This window comes from Pavona decussata, unplaced genomic scaffold, assembly GCF_977016875.1.
Source record: "Pavona decussata unplaced genomic scaffold, jaPavDecu1.1 SCAFFOLD_102, whole genome shotgun sequence".
In the NCBI taxonomy this organism is placed as follows: domain Eukaryota; kingdom Metazoa; phylum Cnidaria; class Anthozoa; order Scleractinia; family Agariciidae; genus Pavona; species Pavona decussata.
In genome coordinates this window covers 8220110-8245864 of record NW_028145517.1, presented here as the reverse complement: position 1 = coordinate 8245864, position 25755 = coordinate 8220110, and the positions used below count along the sequence as shown (strand labels likewise).

General features: G+C 37.0%; 1 protein-coding gene and 2 long non-coding RNA genes across 3 annotated transcripts; 2 read left to right on the top strand and 1 right to left on the bottom strand.

Annotated features, from left to right (window-relative positions):
• The first annotated feature begins 1026 nt into the window (after positions 1-1026).
• On the top strand, positions 1027-18315 carry LOC146472092 (uncharacterized). Its single transcript, XR_014866766.1, has 3 exons — positions 1027-1898; positions 1938-11865; positions 16670-18315. It is a non-coding gene; the product is annotated as an uncharacterized LOC146472092 (long non-coding RNA).
• Positions 7503-20667, bottom strand: LOC146472091 (uncharacterized). Its single transcript, XR_014866765.1, has 5 exons — positions 20418-20667; positions 19736-19933; positions 19035-19130; positions 18324-18481; positions 7503-11839 (listed from the first exon to the last, which is right to left on the bottom strand). It is a non-coding gene; the product is annotated as an uncharacterized LOC146472091 (long non-coding RNA).
• A 3197-nt stretch (positions 20668-23864) lies between these two features.
• LOC146472090 (cysteine-rich motor neuron 1 protein-like) lies at positions 23865-25579 on the top strand. The gene is made up of 4 exons (XM_085120654.1): positions 23865-24022; positions 24322-24510; positions 24983-25108; positions 25471-25579. Exons 1-4 carry the CDS (start codon positions 23986-23988, stop codon positions 25569-25571), a joined length of 453 nt encoding a protein of 150 aa, XP_084976780.1. The 5' UTR covers positions 23865-23985; the 3' UTR covers positions 25572-25579.
• The last annotated feature ends 176 nt before the right edge of the window (positions 25580-25755 follow it).

The window sequence follows — 25755 nt, the reverse complement described above, 5'->3', positions numbered from 1 at the left end:
CATAAATTTTTGCACCATCTACTGCCAATCCTTGATAATTATTGAACTGAGTCCGGTTGTAGAGACATCAGTCAATGTCAGCCCAAACAGTGCTTCTCAGGACTACACTCACCTGTATGATCCAAATTTACCTACTTACATGTAAATATTTCAAAATCATTTCCAATTTTTGCAAGGGTAGCAAAACTGGCAGATTTGATGAAATTTCACCAAATGAGATGAGTGGAGGGTACTAGAAAAGGACAAATTTTGTGAAATGGTAGAATTTACAATTTGATCAAAGGTCAGCATTACATGTTTTAAAGGAATGAAAGCCGGAAGAGAATTTTACAACAAAAATCTTGACCTTAGTAAAATTTTGTCATAGCCACCATTTCTGACAAATTTACTGTTCTCAGGCTCCCTGAACCTGGGGGTCTAGAAAACCAGGGATTGGGAAACAATGATTCAATGAGTGTATAGTACTGGGATGAAAAAAATTAGGTGAAAATCAGAGTGTACAGTATTGGGATGAGAATAAGGCCAAAAATAAGAGTGTATAGTATTACAATGAAAATAAGACCAAAAATCTGAGTGTATAATATGAGGATGAAAATTCGAGAAAAATCTATAGTCTATTGTAGTAGGATGAAAATTTAGGCCAAGCCCCAGAGTTTATAGTATTAGGATGAAAATTAGACAAAAATCTATAGTCTGTAGTATTAGGGTGAAAATTAGATAAAAATCTATAGTCTATAGTATTAGGATGAAAATTATGCTAAAAATCAGGGCCCAGTTGTTCAAAGGCCGGATAACTTTATCCTGTGGATAAGTCACTATCCGACAGTTTCAATCTGTGCAAAGATTTCAGTATTTCATCGTGTACAAGCGAATATGCACACTCTAAGCACAGTCTAGTTTAGGAGTGAACGGAAACCTTGGAGAACGTTTAACGTGAAGTATATTTTAGACCCCGAATAGTGCCTTATCCAGCGGATAAAGTTATCCGGCCTTTGAACAACTGGGGCCAGAGTGTATAGTATAAGTATGAAAATTAGGCCAAACTCCATAGTCTATAGTATAAGGATGAAAATCGGCCAAAAGCAATAGTCTATAGTATTACGATTAAGATAAGACAAAAATCTATCGTCTATAGAATTAGGATGAAAATTATGCCAAAAACCATAGTCTAGGAAAATTGGGCAAAAATGCATAGCCTATAGTAGTACGATGAAAATGAAGACATAATTCAGAGTGAATTGTATGGGAAGGAAAATAGGCCAAAATCTATAGTCTATAGTATTACGATAAAAATTGGCTAAAAAACCATAGTCTATAGTATTAGGATGAAAATTAGACCACAAACCAGAGTGTATACTATAGTATTAGGATGAGTGCTAGGTCAAATCCTATAGCCTATAGTTAATTAGGATGGAAATGAGGCCAAAATCAGAGTGTATAGTATTAGAATGAAATTAGGCCAAAATCCAGTCTATAGTATAAAAATAACACATAAGCTAAAAATCAGAGTGTATAGTACCGGGATGAAAATTAGACAAAAATGTAGTCTATAGTATGAGGATGAAAATTAGACCAAAATCCCTAGTCTATAGTATTGCGATGAAAATTACACCAAAACCATAGCCTATAGTATTAGGCTGAAAATTAGGCCAAAACCCATACACATAGTCTTTAGTATTAGGATGAAAACTAGACCAAAAATGAACGATAAAAATTAGGCCGAAATGCATAGCCCATAGTATTAGGATTAAACTTAGGCCTAAAATCAGAGTGTATAATACTGGGATGAAAATTAGAGAAAAATGTAGTCTATAGTATTAGGATGAAAATTAGACCAAAATCCCTCATCTATAGTATTGCAATGAAAATTACACCAAAACCATAGTCTATAGTATTAGGTTGAAAATTAAGCCAAAATCCATAGTCTATAGTTTTAGGATGAAAATTAGACCAAAATCCCTAGTCCATAGTATTGTGATGAAAATTACACCAAAACCATAGTCTATAGTATTAGGATGAAAATTAGACCAAAACCTGTAGTCTACAGTATTGTGATGAAAATTACACCAAAACCATAGTCTATAGTATTAGGTTGAAAATTAGGCCAAAATCCATAGCCTATAGTATTAGGATTAAAATCAGGCAAATACCAAGTCTATAATATTAGGATTAAAATAAGACCAAAATGAAAATTAGTCCAAAATGCATAGCCTATAGATTTAGGATGAAAATTAGTTCAAAATGTATAGCCTATAGCATTAGGAGGAAAATTAGACAGTCTATAGTATTATGACGAAAATTACAACAGAAGTCAGAGTGGATAGTATTTTAGTAGAGAAATTAGGCCAAAATCCATAGCCTATAGTTAATTAGGATAAAAATGAGACCAAAATCAGCGTGTATAGTATTAGGATGAAAATAACGTCAAAATCCATAGTCTATAATATTAGAATGACAATTCGCCCAAAAACCATAGTCTATAGTATTAGGATGGAACTTTGGTCAAAAATCAAAGTGTATAGTATTGGGATGAAAATTAGACAAAAATCTATAGTCTATAGTATTAGGATGAAAATAAAACAAAAACCCCTAGTCTATAGTATTGGGATTAAAATTATACAAAAACCATAGTCTTTTGTATTAGATTGAAAATTAGGCCAAAATCTATAGTCTATACTTTTAGGATTAAAATCAGGCGAATACCCAAAGTCTATAATATTACGATGGAAATTAGACAAAAAATGAGAACGTATAGTATTAGGACGAAAATTAGGCCAAAATTCGTAGCCTATAGCATTAGCATGAAAATTAGTCCAAAATGCATAGCCTATAGCGTTAGGATGAAAACTAGACAGTCTATACTATTATGATGAGAATTATGACAGAAGTCAGAGTGGATAATATTTTAGCAGAGAAATTAGGCTAACATCTATAGCCTATAGTTAATTAGTATAAAAATGAGGCCAAAATCAGCGTGTATAGTATTAGGATGAAAATAACGTGAAAATCCATAGTCTATAGTATTAGAATAACAATTCGCCCAAAAACCATTATAGTCTATAGCTGTATTAAGACGAAACTTTGGCCAAAAATCAAAGTGTATAGTATTGGGATGAAAATTAGACAAAAATCTATAGTCTATAGTATTAGGATGAAAATAAGACAAAAATCTATAGTCTAGAGTATTAGGATGAAAATTAGGCATAAACCCATAGTCTAAATTATTAGTAAAATTAGGCCAAAAACCATAGTCTATAGTATTAGGATGAAACTTAGGCCAAAAACCAGCGACTACAGTGTTAGGATGAAAATTAGACGAAATCTATCCTCTATAGTATCACGATAAAAATTAGGCCAAAAGCATAGCCTATAGTTAATTAGGATTAAAATAAAGCCAAAATCAGAGTGTATAGTATTAGGATGAAAATTAGGCCAAAATCTATAGTCTGTAGTATTAGGATGAAGATAAGACCAAAATTCACGGTGTATAGCATTAAACTAAAAATTTGGCCAAAATCCCTTTTCTATAGTATTGCGATAAAAATTACACCAAAACCACAGTCTACAGTCTGTATTAGGTTGAAAATAAGGCCAAAATCCATATCCTATAGTATTAGGATTAAAATCAGGCGAATACCCAAAGTCTATTATATTAGGATGAAAATGAGACCAAAATGCATATCCAATAGCATTAGGATGAAAATTGGTAAAAAATCAGAGTGTACAATATTATGTACAGTATTAGGATGGAAATAAGCCAAAAATCTATTGTCTATAGTATTAGGATGAATATTAGACCACAAACCAGAGTGTACATGCAGCATCAGGATAAAAATTAAGCCAAAAATAATAGTCTATCGTATTAGGATTAAACTAAGGCCAAAAACCAGGTCTAAAGTGTTAGGATGAAAATGAGACAAAAATTTAGTCTATAGTATTACAACGAAAATTACGACAAAAGTGAGAGTGCATAGTATTAGCATGTAAATTAGGCCAAAATCCATAGTGTATTCCATTAGAATGCCAATTCACCCAAAACCCATTGTGATGGAGATTACACCAAAACTATAGTCTATAGTATTAGGTTGAAAATTAGGCCAAAATCGATAGTCTATAGTAGTAGCATTAAAAATATGTTATAGAGTTCCAGTTTATTTGATGAAATCATCTGTAATGAGATTTTCAATTGGAAAATAAATTCGGAGTCGAAAATTGTCGATGACATAGCAAATGAACAGAAATAGAGTCGGCTGCAAAAAAAGTTTCATCCTAATACTAGACTATAGATTTTTGTCTTATTTCCATCCTAATACTGTACATATTTTTTTGGTCTGGATCTATAAGTTATAATTTTCGGCATCACATTTTGTATATCTCGACTAATTTTTGGCTTTTGGAATAATATTTCCATATCTGGATATTTTGACCGCGACGGAACGCCATAGAATAAAGTGTTAGGATGAAAATTAGACCAAAATGCATAGCCTATAGCATTAGGACTAAAATTAGGCCAAAAATCAGTGTATAGTATTGGGATGCAAATTAGGCCAAAAATGAGAGTGTGTAGTATTAGGATGAAAATTAAAAGTCATCATACAGTCTTCTTCCGATAACTTGAACCAATTTTATTTTCCCTTCTATTCAGGTCATCTTCTATATAATTTTACCCTCAATAACTTGAACTGCTGATAACTCAAACTTTTTTCAATTTCCCTTGAAGGTTCGAGTTATCGGGAGTCGACTGCATTTCAAATTTGTTCTTTTGTGACATTTTCGTATTCAGCTTTTCAGTAACAAACATTAAATGATGCTCTTTGTCTAAATCTCCTCATAGTCACCCTTTTCCAAATTTACTTATTTTGTTGAAGTGGCAAAAATGTCAGATTTGGCAGAAGCTGCCAAAGGTTGAGTGTGATTCAGTGCAAATGAGCTCAGATGCAGGGTGCCATGGAAGCGATGAATTCGATATAAGCATTTGATGCACACGAATGTTAAAATCTGCTGTGAATGAGCTGAGTAGAATTAATTTGTGCACCTTTCTGGACATCCGTTCTCATTTCAGCCATTGTTGGTGTTGAGTTTCCAAATTGTTCAGAAGCAACTTTTAAAAAATTAGGAAGGTTTCTTTTGTGCCTCATTAAACTCAAGATCTCCAGAAGATGCCATCAGATAAGAATTTCAGGTGCTTCTGAACAAGCACCAAAGTCTGGACCTTGAACAAAGTTCAGTCAAGTTTATCAATAGTTTATCAAAAGTTTATCAAGTTCAGTCTGCAAAAGTTCAGTCTGTAAAGAGGGATACAACTGAAGGATTGAAAGTGAAAATATTGTAATACAACAACAAGCACCAAAGTTTGGACCTTGAAGAAAGTTCAACCCTTCAATTGTATCCCTCTTTAGAAATAATTCTCATTACAGACTGAACTTGATATTAATTGTTCGCTCTTAGAGTTTCTTGTATATTGCTGTAACTTATGGCTAAGAATGAAGGGCTTGGAGAAACAGGGATACGTGACTTGGCCTTGTAATCCAAATTGCCTCAAGCAATCTTCATTTTGGGTTGCAGCTCTACATTCGGGGAATTGGCTGATTTTTTCTTTTACTTTATTAAATTATCTAAATTGTTCTCTGCCGAAAACAGCTATTATGGAACAATTCATGTTTCAAGGTCAAATTGTCACTTATGCCACTTCCATCACACTCGAGGTTGTTAAAATTTACAAGCCTCAAGTTGTAACCATTTTCAAACCTAAGCTGTTGTCAACTTCTAATTTAATTCTGTATTTGAAGTGTAATCTTAAGGAGTGTGATTTCCATGAAAATTCAATTTTCAATTTTTTTGTTGGAATTGTGAATGTTAGAATAAATGTTTTGTCAAATTTCTCAGAACAATTTTTTTATAACAGCATACAACTTCAACACAAACTTTGAAAATTCAATTTTGACTGGAATCATGCTCCATATAAAGTGGCCAAAGTTTTCACTTTTTAACGTGTAATTGTCATATATTTTGCTGTTAATAAAAAATCCATTCAATGTTGTGAGTTTTTGGTTGAGGCTTAGATTTTAATTTTCCGAGTACTTGGAGATGAAAGATGGAGTATGAAATAAAGAGATGGAATATGTTAACAATAATGATATGCATATGACATAGAATAAATATGCATGACGTCACAGCTCATTTACATACATGAATATTCATCGACATAGAATCAGAATCGGGTTTGAACTTTTAACTTGATTCTGATACTGAATCCGATTCTGATGCTCAGGATAAAGACTTATAATCAGATTCAGTATCAGAATCAATTTTAAAGTTTAAACCCGATTCTGATTCCGAGTCTATTTCGATGAATATTCATGTATGTAAATGAGCTGTGACGTCATCCTTCCTGCATATTTAATGATTTGTATCATTGATAAATTCAAATTTATTCTGACATCACCCATATTGAATATTGATTGAAATTTAATTTATTCCAAGACTCACATAACTACAGTAACCAACACCAGTTGCAATACACTGTTTTGTAGTTTTTATTGATTTTCACTCTTTTCATGGTAATATTTAACTTTCATTTTTTACAATTTAATACACCAGAACTCTAATTCCATATACATTTTAAAAAATACGTACAAATAAAGGAAACAATTTAGATATAAATAAAGACAAGTTCAGAAACGAATTTGCCATATTAAAAATTGGAAAAATTACAAAATTTCGTAGAGATCTAATCCCATGATATACAATATACAATTTTCCAAAGAAATGATGGCTATTATCTAGATGCAATACATTCCCTTGTAAAAATTACTTGCGCTTCTGTTTCTCTACTCTTTCCTTCAGTGTAAATCAGATCTTTATGAAACTACATTTTGCTAAATTCAATAAATTCGTTTCTGAACTCATTATTCTCATTATAATAGTATACCCTCTACTTTTCGGCCTAATTTAAACTAATACTATATACTCTAAATTTTGGCCTAATTTTTATCCTAATACTAAACAATAATTTTCATCCCAACACTATAGACCACCGTTTTTCACTAATTTTCATACTTATACTACAAATTATATATTTTGGCATGATTTTCATACTTATACTATACACTCTGATTTTTGGTCTTCTTTTCATCCTTATGCTATAGACTATGGTTTTTGGCCTAATATTCATATTAATACTATACGCTCTGATTTTCGGCCTGATTTTAATCCGTCTACTACACATTCTGATTTTCTGCCTAATCTTCACCCTAATACTATATACTCTGGTTTTTAGCCTAATTTTCGTCGTAACACTATACACTACGATTTTGGGCCTAATTTTCATCGTATCACTATAGGCTATGGTTTCTGGACTAATTTTCATACTTATACTATACACTAATTTTTGCCCTAATTTTCATCGTAATACTATAGACTATCGTTTTTGGACTATTTTTCCATCCTTATACTATACAATCTGGATTTTCAATTAATTTTCTGAGTAATACCAGTAATACTGGCCTTATTATTGGTTTTGGCTTAATTTTCATCCTAATTTTGCCCTAATTTTCATACTAACAGTATATGCTCTGATTTTTGGCCTAAGTTTCATCGTAATACTGTACACTATCATGGTTTTTGGCCTCATTCTTATCCTAATAGTATAGACTATGGATTTTGCCCTAATTTTCATCCTAATACTATACGCTGGGGATTTTTGGCCTCACTTTCATCATAATACTAGACTATCATTTTTGGCCTAATTTTCACCCTAATACTATACACTGGGGATTTTTGGCCTTATTTTCAACACAATACTTAGACTATCATTTTTGGCCTAATTTTCACCCTAATACTATATACTCTGGTTTTAGCCTAATTTTCGTCGTAATACTATACACTACGGTTTTTGGCCTAATTTTCATCGTAACACTATAGGCTTTTGCTTCTGGACTAATTTTCATACTTATATTATACACTCTAATTTTTGCCCTAAATTTCATCGTAATACTATAGACTATTATTTTTGGACTTATTTTTATCCTAATGCTAAAGACTATGGATTTTTGTCTAATTTTCATACTAATGCTATATGGTCTGATTTTTGGCCTCATTTTAATCCGTTTGGTACACATTCTGGTTTTTGGCCTAATTTTCGTTGTTATACCATAGACTATGGATTTTGGCTTAATTTTCATCATTATTACACTCATTTTGAAATCACTGGTGATCCTTGCAATCTGATTGGCTCTCAACAGTGCAATTTATTCCCAAATTGCATCATTTTTTGCTATAAATTGCATCCTTTCTTTAGCCCATCAAAATGGAAATGAAGTAACAAAAATAGAATATTAATATTGACAATAAAACTCTGTGATTTTAAAATAGGTGTAATAAAGTGGTAATTGAACTTTGTGTCGTGCAATTTTGGTCTTAAATCATACTTGTGATTTCAAATCAAACTCGCGCTACGCGCTCATTCAATTTTGAAATCATGCGTATGATTTCAGACCAAATTGCACTCCACTCAGTTTAATTACCATTATTAATAGTATAGGCTGTCATTTTTGGACTAATTTTCATCACAATACTATAGACTATCGTTTTTGGTCTAATTTTCACCCAAATACTATATACTCTGGTTTTAGCCTAATTTTTGTCGTAACACAATACACTACAGTTTTTGGCCTAATTTTCATTGTAACACTATAGACTGGTTTTTGGTCTAATTTTCATCCTGATACTAAAGACTATGGATTTTTGCCTAATTTTCATACTAATACTATACGCTCTGATTTTTGGACTCATTTTAATCCATTTACTACACACTCTGGTTTTTGGCCTTATTTTCGTTGTAATACTTTAGACTATGGGTTTAGGCCTAATTTTCATTGTAATACTATAGACTATGGATTTTGGTATAATTTTCATTGTAATACTATAGACTATGGGTTTAGGCCTAATTTTCATTGTAATACTATAGACTATGGATTTTGGCCTAATTTTCATTGTAATACTATAGACTATGGGTCTTGGGTTAATTTTCATTGCAATAGTATAGGCTGTCATTTTTGGACTAATTCCCATACCAATACACTCTGATTTTTGGCTAAATTTTTATCCTAATACTATGGACTGGATTTTGGACTAATTTTCATCCTTATACTATACACTCTGGATTTTCAACTAATTTTCAGAGTAATACTATACATTATGGTTTTTGGCCTTATTCCCATCCTAATACTATATACTAATGTATTTTGGTCTGATTTTCATCCTAATACTAAAGACTATGGATTTTTTGCCTAATTTTCATCCTAATACTAAAGACTATGGATTTTTGCCTTATTTTCGTTGTAATACTATAGACTATGGGTTTTGGCTTAATTTTCATCGTAATAGTATAGGCCATCATTTTTGGACTAATTTCCATACCAATACTACACACTCTGTCTGCTACAAATTCTGGTTTTTTCGCCTAATTTTCGTTGTAATACTATAGACTATGGTTTTGGCCTAATTTTCATTGACTATGGGTATAGAGTGTTTTCACATGACGTCATGGCGGCCATGTTAGTGTCCCAAAACAAAGAAATGGCAGCCATGTGGGTGTCCCAAACTAAACCTCTGGGAATTGAACTCTATTTTTATGCAAATACTTCCTTTTGTTTTAGGAAACCAATATGGCCGGTAGTCACGTGAATGAAAATGCTCTATAGTATAGACTATGGATTTTGCCCTTATTTTTATACTAATACTATACATTGGAGATTTTTGGCCTTATTTTCATCGTAATACTACAGACTATCATTTTTGGCCTAATTTTCACCCTAATACTATATACTCTGGTTTTAGCCCAATTTTCGTCGTAATACTATACACTATGGGTTTTGGCCTAATTTTCATCGTAATAGTAAAGACTATTGTTTTTGGACTAATTTTCATACTTTGTCTAATACTAAACACTGATTTTTGACTTAATTTTTATCCTAATACTATAGACTATGTATTTCGGCCTAATTTTCATACTAATAGCATACGCTCTGATTTTTGGCCTAATTTAAATCGTAGTACTGTACAGTATGGCTTTTGGTGTAATTCTCGTACTAACAGTATAGACTATGGATTTGGCCTAATTTTCATACTAATCCTATAGGCTATCGTTTCTGGACTAATTTTCATACTAATCATATAGGCTATCGTTCTTGGACTAATTTTCATCCTAATACTATACACTCCGGCTGTTTGCCTAATTTTCATCGTAATATTATAGGCTATAGTATAGGCTCTGATTTTGGGTCTAATTGTCCTACTAATAGTATATGCTCTGATTCTTGGCCTGATTTTCGTTGTAATACTATACACTATGGTTTTATTGCCTAACTCTCGTCCTTAAAATAAAACAGTTTTTCGTGCTTATTAATATAGACTATGGATTTTGTCCTAGTTTTCATCGTAATACAATACACTATATGTTTTGCCCTAATTTTCATCCTAATACTATAGACTGTATTTTCGCTTAATTTTCATACGAATGGTATATGCTCTGATTTTTGGCCTAATTTTGGTCGTAATAGTTAACAATAATTTATTATTCACCGAAGTGGAGGTGAATATAGTGGTGGATATTTACCAAGCCACGAAACGGCAAGGTATACATCCACCACGTCTGTTTTCATCCTAATACTGCAGACTATGTATTTTCGGCTAATTTTCACACTAATAGTATATGCTCTGATTTTTGGTCTAATTTTCGTTGTAATACTATAGACTATGGGTTTTGGCCTAATTTTCATCGTAACAGTATTAAGGCTATGTATTTTGGCCCAATTCTCATACCAATACTATGCACTTTGATTTTTGGCTTAACTTTCATCCTCCCACTATAGACTGGATTTTGGCTAATTTTCATCCTAATAACATTGGCCTTAGTTTCACTACAGTAGCATACACTCTAATTTTCATCCTAATACTATGCATTCAATTTTTTTTTTGCCTGATTTCCATCCTAATATCAGACACTCTAGTTTTTGGCTTAATTTTCATCCTAATAGGTTTTTGGATAAGTTTCATCTTAATACTATACACGTGTCAAACTAGCAGTTGTTGTTGTTTTTCCTTTTGTAATACAATAAAATATTGATACAACCACAAGGATGTTACAGTGAATGCAAAAACTCAGCAATTCTGAACAATAACTTTGAGAACAGCCTACCTCACGGTGGTCAAGATTAATCACTGTCAACTTATACCTTAGCTTTCCTCACTTTACAATCAGCACAATCAAGGTAAAAAATATTATACAGAGAGACTTCAATAACTGTACGGCCAACTCAAAAACTATGCTAAGTGGCAATCTGGTCATAAAATGTAAGTTGTTCCAAAGAAGTTCTAGTTTGGTATAATGACTGATTTTCATAAAAAAAAAATATAGTTTCATCACAAGGCTTTGAGTTATTATGCTATGACATTGCATTGCTTCCACTAATCCAATTACCTACGATCAGGAAAAAGCCACACTAGTTATTCAAATTCAAGCCTTCAGATCGAAAAATTGTCATTGAACCATGTTTCTTATCAGATAGTAAGTCTTTTAAAGCAACGTGCTCAAACTTGGCCCAATTTGGCATTCATGGTTACGTGTCCACTTAGCAGTCGTTTTTGAGCAAGCCGTTCAACTGAAAGACATGGTGCATAAAGAGCTTATGCCTACTTGTCAACTTAAATTGACTGAAAAGGCAATGGAAGTTAACTCTTCTTCTGCTGGTTATAGTCATTATTCTCAAAATCTCATTCACTAATTATGGTCTCTCATTTCCCAGTTTCCATTTCCCATTCCTGTATCTGACAGATACTGCAAAAGATGATTTAACCCTTGTAGTAATATGATAGTGCATGATTATGCAATACATGATACGTATCACATGATTACTGTAAGCAGAAAGCACATGGTATAATACAGTGAGTTAAACGGATGTCTGTGTCTTCACTCGTGTCTTCAATTATATAAAGAACCCTTCGGTTACTACATTGGCGACGAGGATCCCACAAAGAAGAAAGGAGTAGAAGAACATCAGCCAATGGCTCCACCAGAAGAAACCGATAATCCTGGTCCGAGCACAAATCCGCAACAAAACATCACAGTCGTGAATCGTCAATTAAACATCCGTCCGTTCACCATCTCAAATGATGCTAACGACACAGCCGTGCGATGGGCGAAATGGAAAAAGGATATAGAGAGACAATTCAGGTTCTTCGGATTAACAGATCCAGAAGTTAAGAAAGATGGCTTAATTATCTATGGTGGATCGCAGATTGCCGATTTAGAAGATTCCCTCCCGGATCTACCCGCACAACACGAGGGCGAAGATGTCTACTCGCGTTTTATTCGGAAACTAGACAAGAATTTCCTACCAAGAAAAAACAAGGACTATGCACGATTCCAGTTTGGAAACCTTTCTCAGCAGATCGATGAGAGCATGGCGAAATATTACGCTAGACTACGAGAGATAGCAAAGAAATGCGAATTCACCGACGAAGATGATGCAATCCGAGACCATCTTATCAAGACGATGACAAACAGCCGCTTACGAGTAAAAACAATTCGCAATAACTGGACGTTGTCCCAGATCTTGGATGAAGCAGCCATAGAAGAAGAGTCCACTACTCAAGCAAACGAAATCGACCAGAAACTCCAGGACACAACGGAATCACACAAAGTTAAACAAGTCAAAAGTTACAAGCGTGACAACAATGGTATGTGTCCCCGCTGTGGTTCAAAACATGGAAAAGGAAATTGCCCAGCATACGGAGCTAAATGCTACAAATGTGGTAAACGTAACCACTACACCAAAATGTGCCGTAACACGGATCAAAGATACCGCTCAGATGATAAACAAGGTGGCAGATCGGGTCGCCGAAATGACAAGAAAGAAGATTTTCAGCACGCGCCGCGACCGCCAAGACCGCCGACAGATCATCAACACCGCCGAAGACGAGTTCGACACGTTGAACAAGATGCACAAGATGCACGCGACATTTCAGAAAGCGAAGACTCTTTCGATGAGGACATCGCCAGACTCGTACAGCACATGCACGTACACCGTACAGCACAGGACACCATCGAGAAAAACAAATGCGAGATTTGGATCAATGGAACCAAAATAGAAGTTGAACCGGATACAGGCGCCGATGCAAACGTCATGGACGAACACCAGTTCAATGAATTGCTACGAGTAACGCCGGAGGTTAAATTACGCAACACGAAGATCAAGCTGAAAACACTCACCGAAGATCTACCAGTTATTGGAGAATGCGACGTCACCTTAGAAAACAAAACGCGAAAAACACAAGCGACAATCGCCGTTATTCAAGGAACAATCGATTCCCTACCGTTACTCGGAAGACAAACACTGGAAGAGCTGGGAATGATCCAATTTGACGCGACAGGAGGACTGAAAGAACCAAATCGAGAAGAATTACAGAAGATCCACAAGATCCAAACCGGAAATGAAGATCTTAACAAGATTCTCTTTCAGCACGAAGAGAGATTTAGAGGCATTGGCAAAGCAAGAAGAGATGGACAAGACATCGAAATCCATTTACCACTTAAAGAAGATGCGAAACCGATCGCACAAAAGCCCCGCCGAGTACCATACCACCTGATGGAACCTCTACGTCACCGAATGGAAGAATTTGTCGAGAGAGACATCATGGAAAAGGTGCCAGAACATGACTCCATCACATGGTGCTCACCACTGGTTGTCCAACCGAAACCAAAAAAACCCAACGACATCCGTGTCAGCCTTGACTTAAGAGTACTGAATAAGTCCATGGAGCGCACAAGACAAGTACAAGCGCCTATCACAGAGGACTTCATCACCACTTTCAAAGATTGCAAAGTCTTCAGTAAACTTGACATGAACCACGGATACCACCAGTTCTCACTAGACGAAGAATCAAGAAAACTCATGACATTCTCAAGTCCATGGGGTAACTATCGTTACAAGCGACTCGCGTTTGGAGGTGTCAACAGCCAAGACTTATTTGATGCTGAAATGAGCAAGATTATCTCGGGAATACCAAGAGTCCTTAACAACCGAGACGATATCATGATTGGCGGAACCAACTGGGATGACCACAATGCCAACTTAGCAGCTTTACTTCAACGACTGAAGCTCCACAACCTTACCCTACGTAAGGAGAAGTGTGAATTTGGAAAATCAACCATCGACTTTCATGGGCACCTGTTCACTGCCGAAGGATTGAAGCCCAGTCCCAGTAAAGTCAAAGCTGTCAGCGAATGCAACCCACCGAAATCTAAAGAAGAGCTTGTGTCATTCTTGCAAATGATGGCCTATCTATCACGTTACATCAGCAACTTTTCCAACCGCTGCGAACCGTTGAGAAGACTCACAAAGAAGGAACACAGCTTTGAATGGACCGAAGCTCAGCAAACTGCTTTCGAAGATCTGAAGACTGCAATTACTTCAGCACCAGTTCTCATCCCATACAAGCCAGGTCGAGAAACCATGGTCATATGCGATGGCAGCCCAACTGGCCTTGGCGGTGGCTTGTTCCAAAAGACTGAACATGGTTACCAACCAGTCCACTTTGTTAGCAGATCATTAACAGACACCGAGAAACGGTACTCTCAAATAGAACGAGAAGCACTGGCTGCAGAGTTTACCACCACCAGGTTACACATGTATCTACTTGGAGCACAGCACTTTCAGTTAGCAACTGACCACAAACCGCTCCTCCCACTCTTCAATAATCCAACTGCAAAGCTACCACCAAGAATAGAGCGAATAGTGATGAAGATGCAGAACCTAGACTTCACTGCAGTACATATACCGGGGAAATCCAATATGACTGACTACCTTTCCCGACACCCATTACCAGAGGTCCAGCAAACAAAACATGAAGGCTACGTCAAAGCAGTCATTGACGCAGACCACGCGATAGTCATGGACACTATCCGATCAGCAAGTAAAGAAGACAAAGTGCTGCAGAAGTTGAAGATAGCACTTGAAACAGGGAAATGGAATAGAAACGATCCAGACCTGATACCATACTACGACGTAAGAGCAGACATTTACGAATCCGAAGGAGTCCTGCTGAGGCTCAACAGGATTATCCCACCAGAATCACTGCGAGACAAGATTGTCAGCATTGCTCACAAACAGGGACACTTAGGCATTTCAAAAACAAAAGAACTTCTCAGACGGAAGTATTGGTTTCCCAGCATGAACAAACGCATCGACGATATTGTTAGCACATGCTTCAGCTGCCAAGTGACCACCAACACTCAGCACACTGAACCCGCCAAGATGACGGAACTGCCAGAACGACCGTGGAACACCGTCGAGGCCGACTTCTGTGGCCCATTTCCTAATGGCGAATATGTACTCGTTGTAACCGACCAGTACTCAAGATACCCAGAAGCAGAGTTCATCAGCTCAACATCTATCAAACCAGTCCGAAGAAAACTGAAGAAGATGTTCGCCACACATGGGGTACCACAGACAGTGCAAACCGATAATGGACCGCCATTTAACTCAAAAGAGTTCCAGACACTTGCAACAGAAATGGGATTCAGTCACAAGAAGATCACACCCAAACATCCGAAAGCTCAAGGCCAAGTCGAAGGTTTTAACAAGCTCGTAAACAAGATAGCGACAATCGCAAAACAGGAAGGGATAGATGTACGCGAAGCAACCTACGACATGCTCCAAACATACAGGGATACACCACACCCAGCAACCAGGAAGACACCCTATGAGCTAATGATGAACAGAGAGATCCGGACGAAACTTGAACACTTCCCATCATCCATACCAACACAGGATCAAGAAGTCAGAGTCAACGACCGAAACTACAAAGAACGAATCAAGCAATACCACGACAAGCGATACCGAGCGACGGAACTGCACCTAGACATCGGGCAAGCAGTCATCGTAAAGCGAGACAAGAAACGAAAAGCTGAGACGCCGTACGAACCGCACATATATGTCGTGACCCAGGTGAAGGGATCAACCATCATCGCCAAGAGGTTAACTGATGGCAAAAGTATTTGCCGAGACAAATCAAAATTCAGACGTCTCAAAAGCAATACCAGCAACACCGATTCCAACGAAAGGGAAACAGGAACGCAACCTCAAACACAGATACCACCTGCATATCTCCCACAACCACCAGCAATAGCAGCACAGAGGGTGGATGCAGCTAGCAACGATGCAGAACATAACCAGGCCGCACCGGAACCACTCAGGCGATCCAACAGAAGGCCTAGATCAGTCTTCGAAGGACACTTAAGAGATTTTGAACAATGACAATTAGAATTTGAGAAACACGTGAGAGAATAGCTAAGAATTAGGACACCGATCGGACATTGGACATAAACTGTTACTGTTATGTAATCGCACGAATCATTTATGATTATATTTTAGTAATAAGAGATCTTGGTCGATTATTTTTTACATTCACGATTTGTACAGGAATGTACTGAAAAGGGAGGAATGTAGTAATATGATAGTGCATGATTATGCAATACATGATACGTATCACATGATTACTGTAAGCAGAAAGCACATGGTATAATACAGTGAGTTAAACGGATGTCTGTGTCTTCACTCGTGTCTTCAATTATATAAAGAACCCTTCGGTTACTACAACCCTTTAGGCCCCAATAGTGATGAGTATCTATTTTCCCCTTATAAAGTCACTAACTGATCAGACATGTAAGTGGTAAGTGACGAGAATAAAGCAAATGATCACCAAAGATGAAATGTAATGATGTTTAAACAAATTCTCCCCATTAGTACCATAAGGAATTATGGAGAGCAATGAGGAGAGCAAGAAATAACTGAAATCTGGGAAATGGGTTTTTGGGCCAAGGGCTACAGTCCAATGAACGTCTGTGCATGTAGTACTTACTGTACATGCAGTTGAAACTGTGTTTTGTTTCTGTTTCTTCTTTTCTACAGTGTAAACATTGTAATAAATGTATGCCAAATAACAATTTAACAACCATGTTTACAAATTTGTGCATGTGCCCAATTTGATATATAACTGGCGCATTGAAGTCCTTGTATTTTTCACTAACTGATTATATGTTTTCATAAAGATTCTTCACATTAGGCTCAGTTCATAATTTTTGCTTTGGTTAAGGACAGTGCCTACTAATACCAAAGAAGTTTGCGCTGTTTATGACTATGTGGAAAAAGCAGATCTTAGCAAGGGCTGTTGGAAAAAAAACGGGGGTAACCACACATTTTTTAGAGATAATCAAGCGACAATAATTCTAAAAAGCACTAAAATACAAAACAATGTATGGCATTTTTACCAAAAATGGAGGCTTATTATCTCTGAAAAATGTGTGGGTACCCCTAATTTTCTTTTCGGATTCCAATAACCCTTGCCGAGATCCAGCTGTTCAAAGAGCAGAGAATTTTATCCACTGGATAAGTTGGTATCCCGAGGGGCAAATGTACTCCAACCAATGCTTTTGGCAAGGTTGCCATACAATCCCATTCTTAAATTTGACATATGCCTCTACTCTATTCACAAATTATATAGGACTATTGGGAATATCTTACACACAGTTTATCTGCCAGATAGCGAACTATCCAGTGGATAAAATTATCCGCCCTTTGAACAACTGGGGCCTGGTGATGAAAAATCACTGATTCAGAAAAAGGTCAAGCCAGTTTGAGAGCTTGTCTTTTAAAATAGCAAAGGTGTAGTTCTGTGAATTCAGGAATTTTTGGAGATGTCTATATGACGAAAGGCACAACTATGCCTGTCTCCATACAAACGTGTCTAAAATTTTCAATTATGCTAAAGAATGATTCACAGCTATGTAAATGACTCTGTGGAGCGAGAAGCTGAAAAGTGTAAAATTTTGGGTTCTTGCGTGGTGAAATCCGAGCTTCTGGCAGGGTGACGGTGTTTTTTTTTTGCCGTTATATGGAATGTTTGAAAAAAATAACCTTATATCCTTCACTTATTTACCTAGGCCTTCAAACTGACAAAGTATGAGCGAAATCGATTTTTTTGACCGCGGTCACAATTTCTTTCAATATTGTGTTTACTGACATTTACTCTTAACCTCTTGTATCAAAGAACAAATTTTCCAACCTTGTTCCCATAATTTTCTTATAAAAGTACTGAGTAGAAGTTATTAAAATATCAATAAAATTCACCTTGGGTGATCATGTCCTTAATTCTCACGACCTCAGGGGTAATTAATAAGCATTCATTGGATATTACAAGGAGAAATTTGATGCTCATCACTGTTAGGGCTTAAAGAGTTAAAACTGGAATGGACTGTTTACCTGGGAAGGGTATTTCCATCCAAGAGATGAACTTAAGGACTGATAAATGCCAGGGACCAACTCTGACTGTACCTGATCCTGATCCTCCTTAAACTCTGCTCAACATCGCAGAGGTGCAAAGTGGTAGCAAATCAATGTTGGCTTGTCTTGGTGGATGACTGAAAGTAGATATGAGATAGAGATTTGCACAAGATGTTAAAAAATAATTAAATAATTTGTGTTTTTCAGTCACCGAGGGCTGGTAAACTATGTTACTTTGGTTTAAAAAGCAAATGATCTTGAGTGTGGTTCCTGTGAAAATAGTCATGAATGATCAAAGCTGGTGAAAAACGACCCTGCTACCACATCCCATCCTTTTCACAATCACGCAAGGTCTCCACCTGGCGCTATCAATGAAGCGCTAGCTCAATTAAAGGGTAACATTCTGATTGGCTAAAAAGGAGCACAGTTTTCATGAAACATGAGTGCAAATTTGTAACACGAGTGCAATTACTAAACTGGCGTGGAGAAAAATGGCCTGGCGCTGGGCTAGAAAATTAGCCCCAAAACTTAATTTTCACATTCCAAGTGGGCAAAAATATTTTCAACTGAACACCTCAACACATGTAAAGAAGAGCAATTTATGATTAACCTTCTCAAAGCAGCCAGGTGTAATCATTTTCATACAACTCTCCATGCCAGAAACCTGTATTAGGCTTGTAATGAACTCACCTCTCATTAGCAGTGTTGAAGGATCACTGATTTCCAGCAGTCTTGTAGCAGTCAGTATCTTGTCTTCTCTTCTCCACCAGTCATCTCTGCAACTCCCTAGACAAAAAAAAAATGTAAAAAGCTTTAGAAAACCTTTCTTATCCCAGAGCATCAATGTTTTTTGTACAATAACTCTGACAAGTAACTGGTAAATGTTCAAAAGGTTTTGCCACCAGAAGCAACTATGAAGTTGAATCTGTTCATTTTAAATAGAAAATCCTGTCTCCTTGTCGTACCTTGTCAGCTTATATACTAGGTGCATATGGCAACTGCTATCAGTCGTTAGTTGGTCCCAACCCATTTTTATGATCGTGAAACAGGATAAAGTGAATGAATGAACTTGAGATAGACACCAGGGGTGGTCAATTCCAGAGAATTGTTAAGATCCCAATGGTTCTTTTACCTCCCGCAAGAGTGATCAGTGAAAGTGCTGTGGAGTGGACCTATGGTTTTTCATCCTTGTCTGAGACCACTAGAAAGTCAAATCATCTGCAGATGTCAGCTCGCAAAGGCAGCACTTTCTCCTTGAACAGTTATTTTAAGACCCTGAGTGTTGGTCCAGGCTGGGAATGGAACCCCAGGAATATGGCTCAAAGTCTGGTACCCAACCAATTCATTGAGCTTATCAGTTGGCTAATCAGGTGACAGATAATGAAAATTACCTAGACGTTTGAAAACTTCCTCCATTCAAATGAACTGTTCTTGTCCAAAAATGTCCAAGATTTCTCTCCCGGTATAGGAATTAGAGTCTACAGGCAGCCGGCATTACACTTTCCTGGCTTTGGTGTTTCAGCGGCCGCTTGGCGTGGAACTTCGAAACTCTTGGCGCATCTTTGGCGTGGGTTGTACACGGAATGCACCTTGGGATGTAAATCAACGAAAAGAACCATCACTGTCGTAATACTGAGAAATAAGACTTAAGCTTACATGAGACTTAATTAGGCCAAAGGGAACTGGTCAAAACTACTATACTCAAACAGGGCCCACCAAACCTCGAAATAGATGGCAGTCTCTGCCTGCAGTCCCCTTCCTCAACCTCAAACTGATGGTGTCTTTACTGCATAGCCACCCCTCTATCCAGCCGTAAAAAATGACAATGAGATTTAAACCACACTTTTCTTGTTTATCAAGCAATTTCGACTCTAGCTAGCTGAATATTTTTGTGTAAACTCAAATTTCAAAGCCAATAAAATTTTGTCAGTAATGTTCATGACATAGGTATTGTCTTCGATAACCCCCCTAACCCAGACAAGGTGGGTCCTCTCTGGACAAACTTGTAATGACCAGTTTCCAAAATTAAATTTCCTTGGAATGACCAGACCAGAAACCAATAAACGAACCAACCTGTTTAACTCCCCCGGTGAAAGAACACTCCAAGAAACGAACGTCAGCGATATAAACCATTTGAAATTGTCCCCTTCAAACTCATTCACTTTGGGATAGACAATTCAGTATAATGCCCTCAGAATCCTTTTCCTCTGACTCTTTCTATCCGGAATTATCTTTTACACAAAGAGAACGTATTAGAAATGTCTCATTCGTTCCACGTTTAAGTATAACAGCCATTTTGGGTTTCCCGCGGTCTTCACGCGCATGACAGCTGGCGGTTACCAAGTCTCGACCCAAGGTTCCCGGCTCCTGGTTCCCGGTTTTTCGTGAAACCGCGGAGGGTGGAGGGTACTTAGCAAAGGTTCCGCCCCGAGGTCCAGACCGTTATCCCTTTATAGTCTTTATATACCTCCATTTTTGCCCTACCGTATGTTGATCATCCAAGCACGTGCCGCGGCCAGTCTGCTGGCTGTTTTCTTACTGTTCCGGCCTGTAAGACCTGTACTTTTCAAGCTTCATATTTTATTCGTATTGTTAAACTGTGGAACACCATATGCAATGTGACTTTCCCCAGTAGTTTTACCTCTCTGGGCTCTTTTAAATCATTTTTGAAGAATACGTGTAAGTCTCTTTTAAAGTCAGTTTTTGATATAGGCCTGATCTGTTCGTGGTCCATTTCACGGGATTGTTCAGTCATGTTACATAGATAACTTCCTTAACATGAACTTGATGTCGATATACTAGAGTATAGACTAGAGTACAGAAAAGAGCCGTGTTGAAAAGGCTCAAAGAGAAATCGAGACACATGGTCTGAGTTGGCGGGGGCTTAGAGTAAAATGGAAGGAAAAAATTCCGTTAATGGTAAGAAATCGTTTGTCACAGGCAAATATTTTTTTTCCTAACCAACTTTGAGGTGTTCGTAAATCGGATGAAACACTCTTCCGAGTGTTTGCTGTAGCTTTTCAAATTATTAATAATTTTAGGAATAATTCAAAGCACAAGTTCACCAATTCAGCCCAGTTCATGAATTTTTTGAATTGTTAAAATCATTCATTAACTGAAAACAAAGGAACCTGGATTCTCAGGGACTTAGCACTAGACGTTTGGATACATTTTGAAAGTCTGTATCTGGGCATTATTGAATCGGTAGATAATTTTAGATAGCGCGCGCGTTATAAGTATGCACGATTCTTTCGTAAATTTCAAAAGTCTTATCCTAATGTCCAGTTTCCAAAAACACTTTGCAGCTTGTGTAAAAAATAAAATCAAATCAATTAGGGGGCTGCCAACACTTTATCACCCGTTCTGATTTAAAGAGCCTTGATTGTAATATTAATAATCCAAAAACAAGGCAAGGCTGATTTCTCGGTAAGGGAAATATATTTTTCCAATTTTTCGAAAGGCAAGGGTCAAGGCAAAGGACGACGGGGATGCAATTAAATACCATATTAACAGAGGTTAAAGTAACAAAAACAGAAACGTCACAATTTGAAATTGAAAAATGCAACTTGCCAGGAGACATGAGAAAATAGCTAACGTTACAAAGTAGAAAGCGAAACAAACAACGTTACAATAAGAAATTTGAGAAAGCAACATAACACTGGAGGATGAAAGACGGGAAAAATCTTCATGTCTCGTCTCTCCTATTTATACCTAAGGGTTCGAGAGTTTGACCTCTGTCAGTAAGGCAAAAATAAATTTCACTGACCGTGAAATCAGCCTTGACTTTTTTTCCCCTTTTTTTTGCATTGTTTGTTTTATAATTTGTCCTTTGTTGCTGATTAGATCCTTTACTAGAGGATCCGGTACATTTATTTTGTCGCTGGTGGTCGTTACAAAACAGTTATTGGTTTTTATTTTGATATTTAGTCCACCGTTTTAGCTGCATTTATTTTCACAACAAAGCACTCCATTTGAAATTTTTAAAAAGAACAAGCTTTCTAAGAGAGCAGTTTTGTTTTGGATAAACAGCAGACTTCTGATGACGTCACGGCACAAGAGTTCAAGGCAAAGACGTGAGGGGAGTTATTTACTGAAAACCGATATGTGTTTTTACTTCGTGTATCACTGACTCGAGCAACAGGCCATGATCATGCATGATAAATGTATCCCACTGTATATTTCCTTCATGTCTGACATATCTGCACGTGTAAAACACAGTGTTCGCAGAAAATACCTGAACAAATTAATATAATGATTTTAAATGTACTTCAAAATGAAGCACCAGAAAACTAAGCGTTACAAAAAGGCAGCCCATTGCGTTTACCCAGCAAAAATTCTTTAGTTGAACTGGATTTTTTTGGGGTTAAATTTACAAGTGCTTTTTTATCTCAAAAACTCCAAAATTTCAGAGCAATGGAAGCTTGAACATTTAAAAGCTGGCAAATCTAGTGCACAGAAAATAACAGTAAGCTTAAGTCTCTAGTGTTTGGGTTAAGTTGGCTAGCGAATGAAATTCATGTTTAAAAAGTCGGTAGACTTTTTCATATTTTCCAAAAGTTGTTCCATTACAAAATCGAAATATGATTGGTTCGTTTGAGAGGTCGCTTGTTCAGTGGTATAAAAGACATTCTTATATTAGCAGTGTTCTTAGATTTAAAAATTTGCTCCTTTTTACCAAACCGGGAGAAATCTCTTGGTATTGGATATTCGTGGTCAATTGCACAAAAAAAAATTCAGCTCAAATTATATTTAGCTGTTATCTAGTAGCTTTTCCGGCACTTGTTCCTGTAAACGATACGAATTGAAGTCCAAGTGGTTTTTGTTCCACATCCGTTTGTTAAGTTGTTTATCAATAAACACTTTGCAATTAATAATGGAAGCTTCCCAATTTCTATTCCTGCGCAAAGTAACCAACGCGATAAAACAGCGGGATGTAAAATCAAACAATAAACAATGGCGGAACGTGAAATCGATCATACTCTTTCAGTTATCACATTTTGGATCTTTGAAGCCAAATTCCTTGACCTTAAAATACGATCAACCAGCAGAGTTGATGGAACAAAAATAAATCTTTCAAACAAAACTTCGTTAGACAAATTTTTATCCTAATCTCCGACAAATCAGGCTTTAACTCAATTTTAAAGAGTTGCTTTTACGTTAATACTATTTTACAGATTTTAGAAGATAACCAAAAACACTAATTGCGTTTCAATTAGTGAGACCCCGAAAGTGTTAACGACTTCCGGTTTACCACGACAACACTACATTTTACCTTCCTAAAATCTCGGCCAAGGTTATTCCTTTTGCCAGGTCCAGGACGTAACTATTTTAAGTAGTCTTTCTGTCTGGCATGACTATTTATTGAGAGTATTAAAAGGAAGGCAAGCTAAAATGTCTGTACTAAAACGGGATTAATCCTTTCGATTGTTTCAAGTGGGTGACAGTTCACAGGTCACATCGTCACTTCCTACCGGACTTTCTGTCGACAAATCACAATCCTTTTGTAGTTTATCCTGGGCTTGTGCCAAAGGGCAGTTGTTAAAATCGAACTGCGTCTTAAGGTTCCCCAGTTGGCCTCACATTTCACAACGAGCTATTGATCGCTTGCGGGTGAAAGAAACTGAGGTTTTTATTTATCGCCATGAAGACGTTTTTGGTCTTAGTTCTGCTGTGCTTGGGTAAGGTTTTCTCTCTTCCTTATAAACAGACATGTAACTGTAAGCTGTGTTTTAAGCCAGAGTGAAGAGACGAGAATTGTAATCCGGCGATTGTTCAATTAACTTTACCTGTTTAGAGCTAGAATAAGAAAGATTGTAGAGCTGATCAGAGCTTAAGATTGTCCAATTACTCTACACCCCTAGAAAAACTGCAGGTTTTCGTTCTCCTAACAAACGTAGAATCAACAGAATCGTCCACAATTCTTTACAGATCAGTAATCACTAATTTGCTTGGCGCGTGGCGCGGTTTTATCTTTCAGTTCCAGGATTCCAAGCAGCCCCACAATTGACGTGTGTGCGCTCAGTAAGATGCAATATTGAGCGGTTCCAAGGCTGTTATGTTGTGAAGGGGATGTGTCGTTGTGCGCAGGCATATTGCTGTAACAATCCGTTTAGTTACCCTTCACTGGAAAGCTGTCTGGCCATAAAAGAAAACACAGCTCAGTTAGGTAAGTAGAAGCGTTGGTGAAAGAACAGATCTCACACGCAAAGTGAAAGGAAAAACCCGAGACCCCGAGAAAATTGTCGAGGACCAACTCGACATTAAAAAAACACGATAATTAGATAATGGTATATCATCCATTAAACCATATACCTGAGTGACAATTGAATTGTTTTCTGGTCGTTCCTGCAAAGCGAAATCAGCAAGATCAAACAATACCTCTGTTTTGTTTAATAAAACAATTTTTCCTCTCGCGCTTGTTGGATATGGTATGATTTTAGCCTGCGAGACGTTGGCTATCTATAATCTCATATCCAACGCGCAGTCATGAAATAACTGTTAAATATAGCATGACGTACCAATATTTTCTTCTTTTCGATGCACTCCAATCCTCAGGGTGCTGGTGGTAAGGGAGGGGGGGGGGGGGTTGTTCCTTGCTATTTACCATTTTTATAACAATTTTCATTTCTGCCTTGCAGAGGACCCATGTAAGGAAAACCCTTGTAAGAACAATGGCTATTGTGTCCAGTTATCAGGATCAGAGGATTCCCCTTACCGTTGTGAATGCCATGGAACAGGCTATTTTGGGCCGCGATGTCATAAAAGTAAGTGGCTACGTCTGACGTGATGAAAACCACAACACAGCACCAGGAACTTGTCAGAATTTAGTGCACTGAAAAAGCATGGGCTGATTGATAAGTATACGCGCGGGAAAACACGTAGCCGGTGTCAAGCTTGCAACCGTTGCCAAGCGCGGGAAATCATACGATCGGACCGAGTGGGAAAGCCAACCGGCAGTACAAGCGCGGAAAAATGTCTCAGCATTGGTAACTGCCACTTACTGGGAGACGCTCAAGCACAGAAGTCACGATTCATTTTCGTTTTGCTAGGATTGGACAGAGTAATCAGTCAATCGCATAATAGCTGTAGTATTGGTAGCTGATTATTGCTTTTTTTTTTTTTACAGAATGCCCCAAAGACGTCAGAAAGGCAATCCACAGGCTTTCGGGAAGCAAGGCAGAGTTTGCTCGTCAAAGAATTCGCCAACTGCTTGTATGCACGGTTTAAAACACCTTTGACAAATATTAAAAAGAAAAGCAAAAATGCACACTGCTGCTTTATCGTTCGGGGGAACGTGAGACACTGTACACTGTACAATGTAAATACATATTTGCCTCGTTAGATGTATGTTCTTTTAAACAATAGTGCGGGCGTAAACTTTTGTACAAAGCCATTTGCTTTGATACCTTTC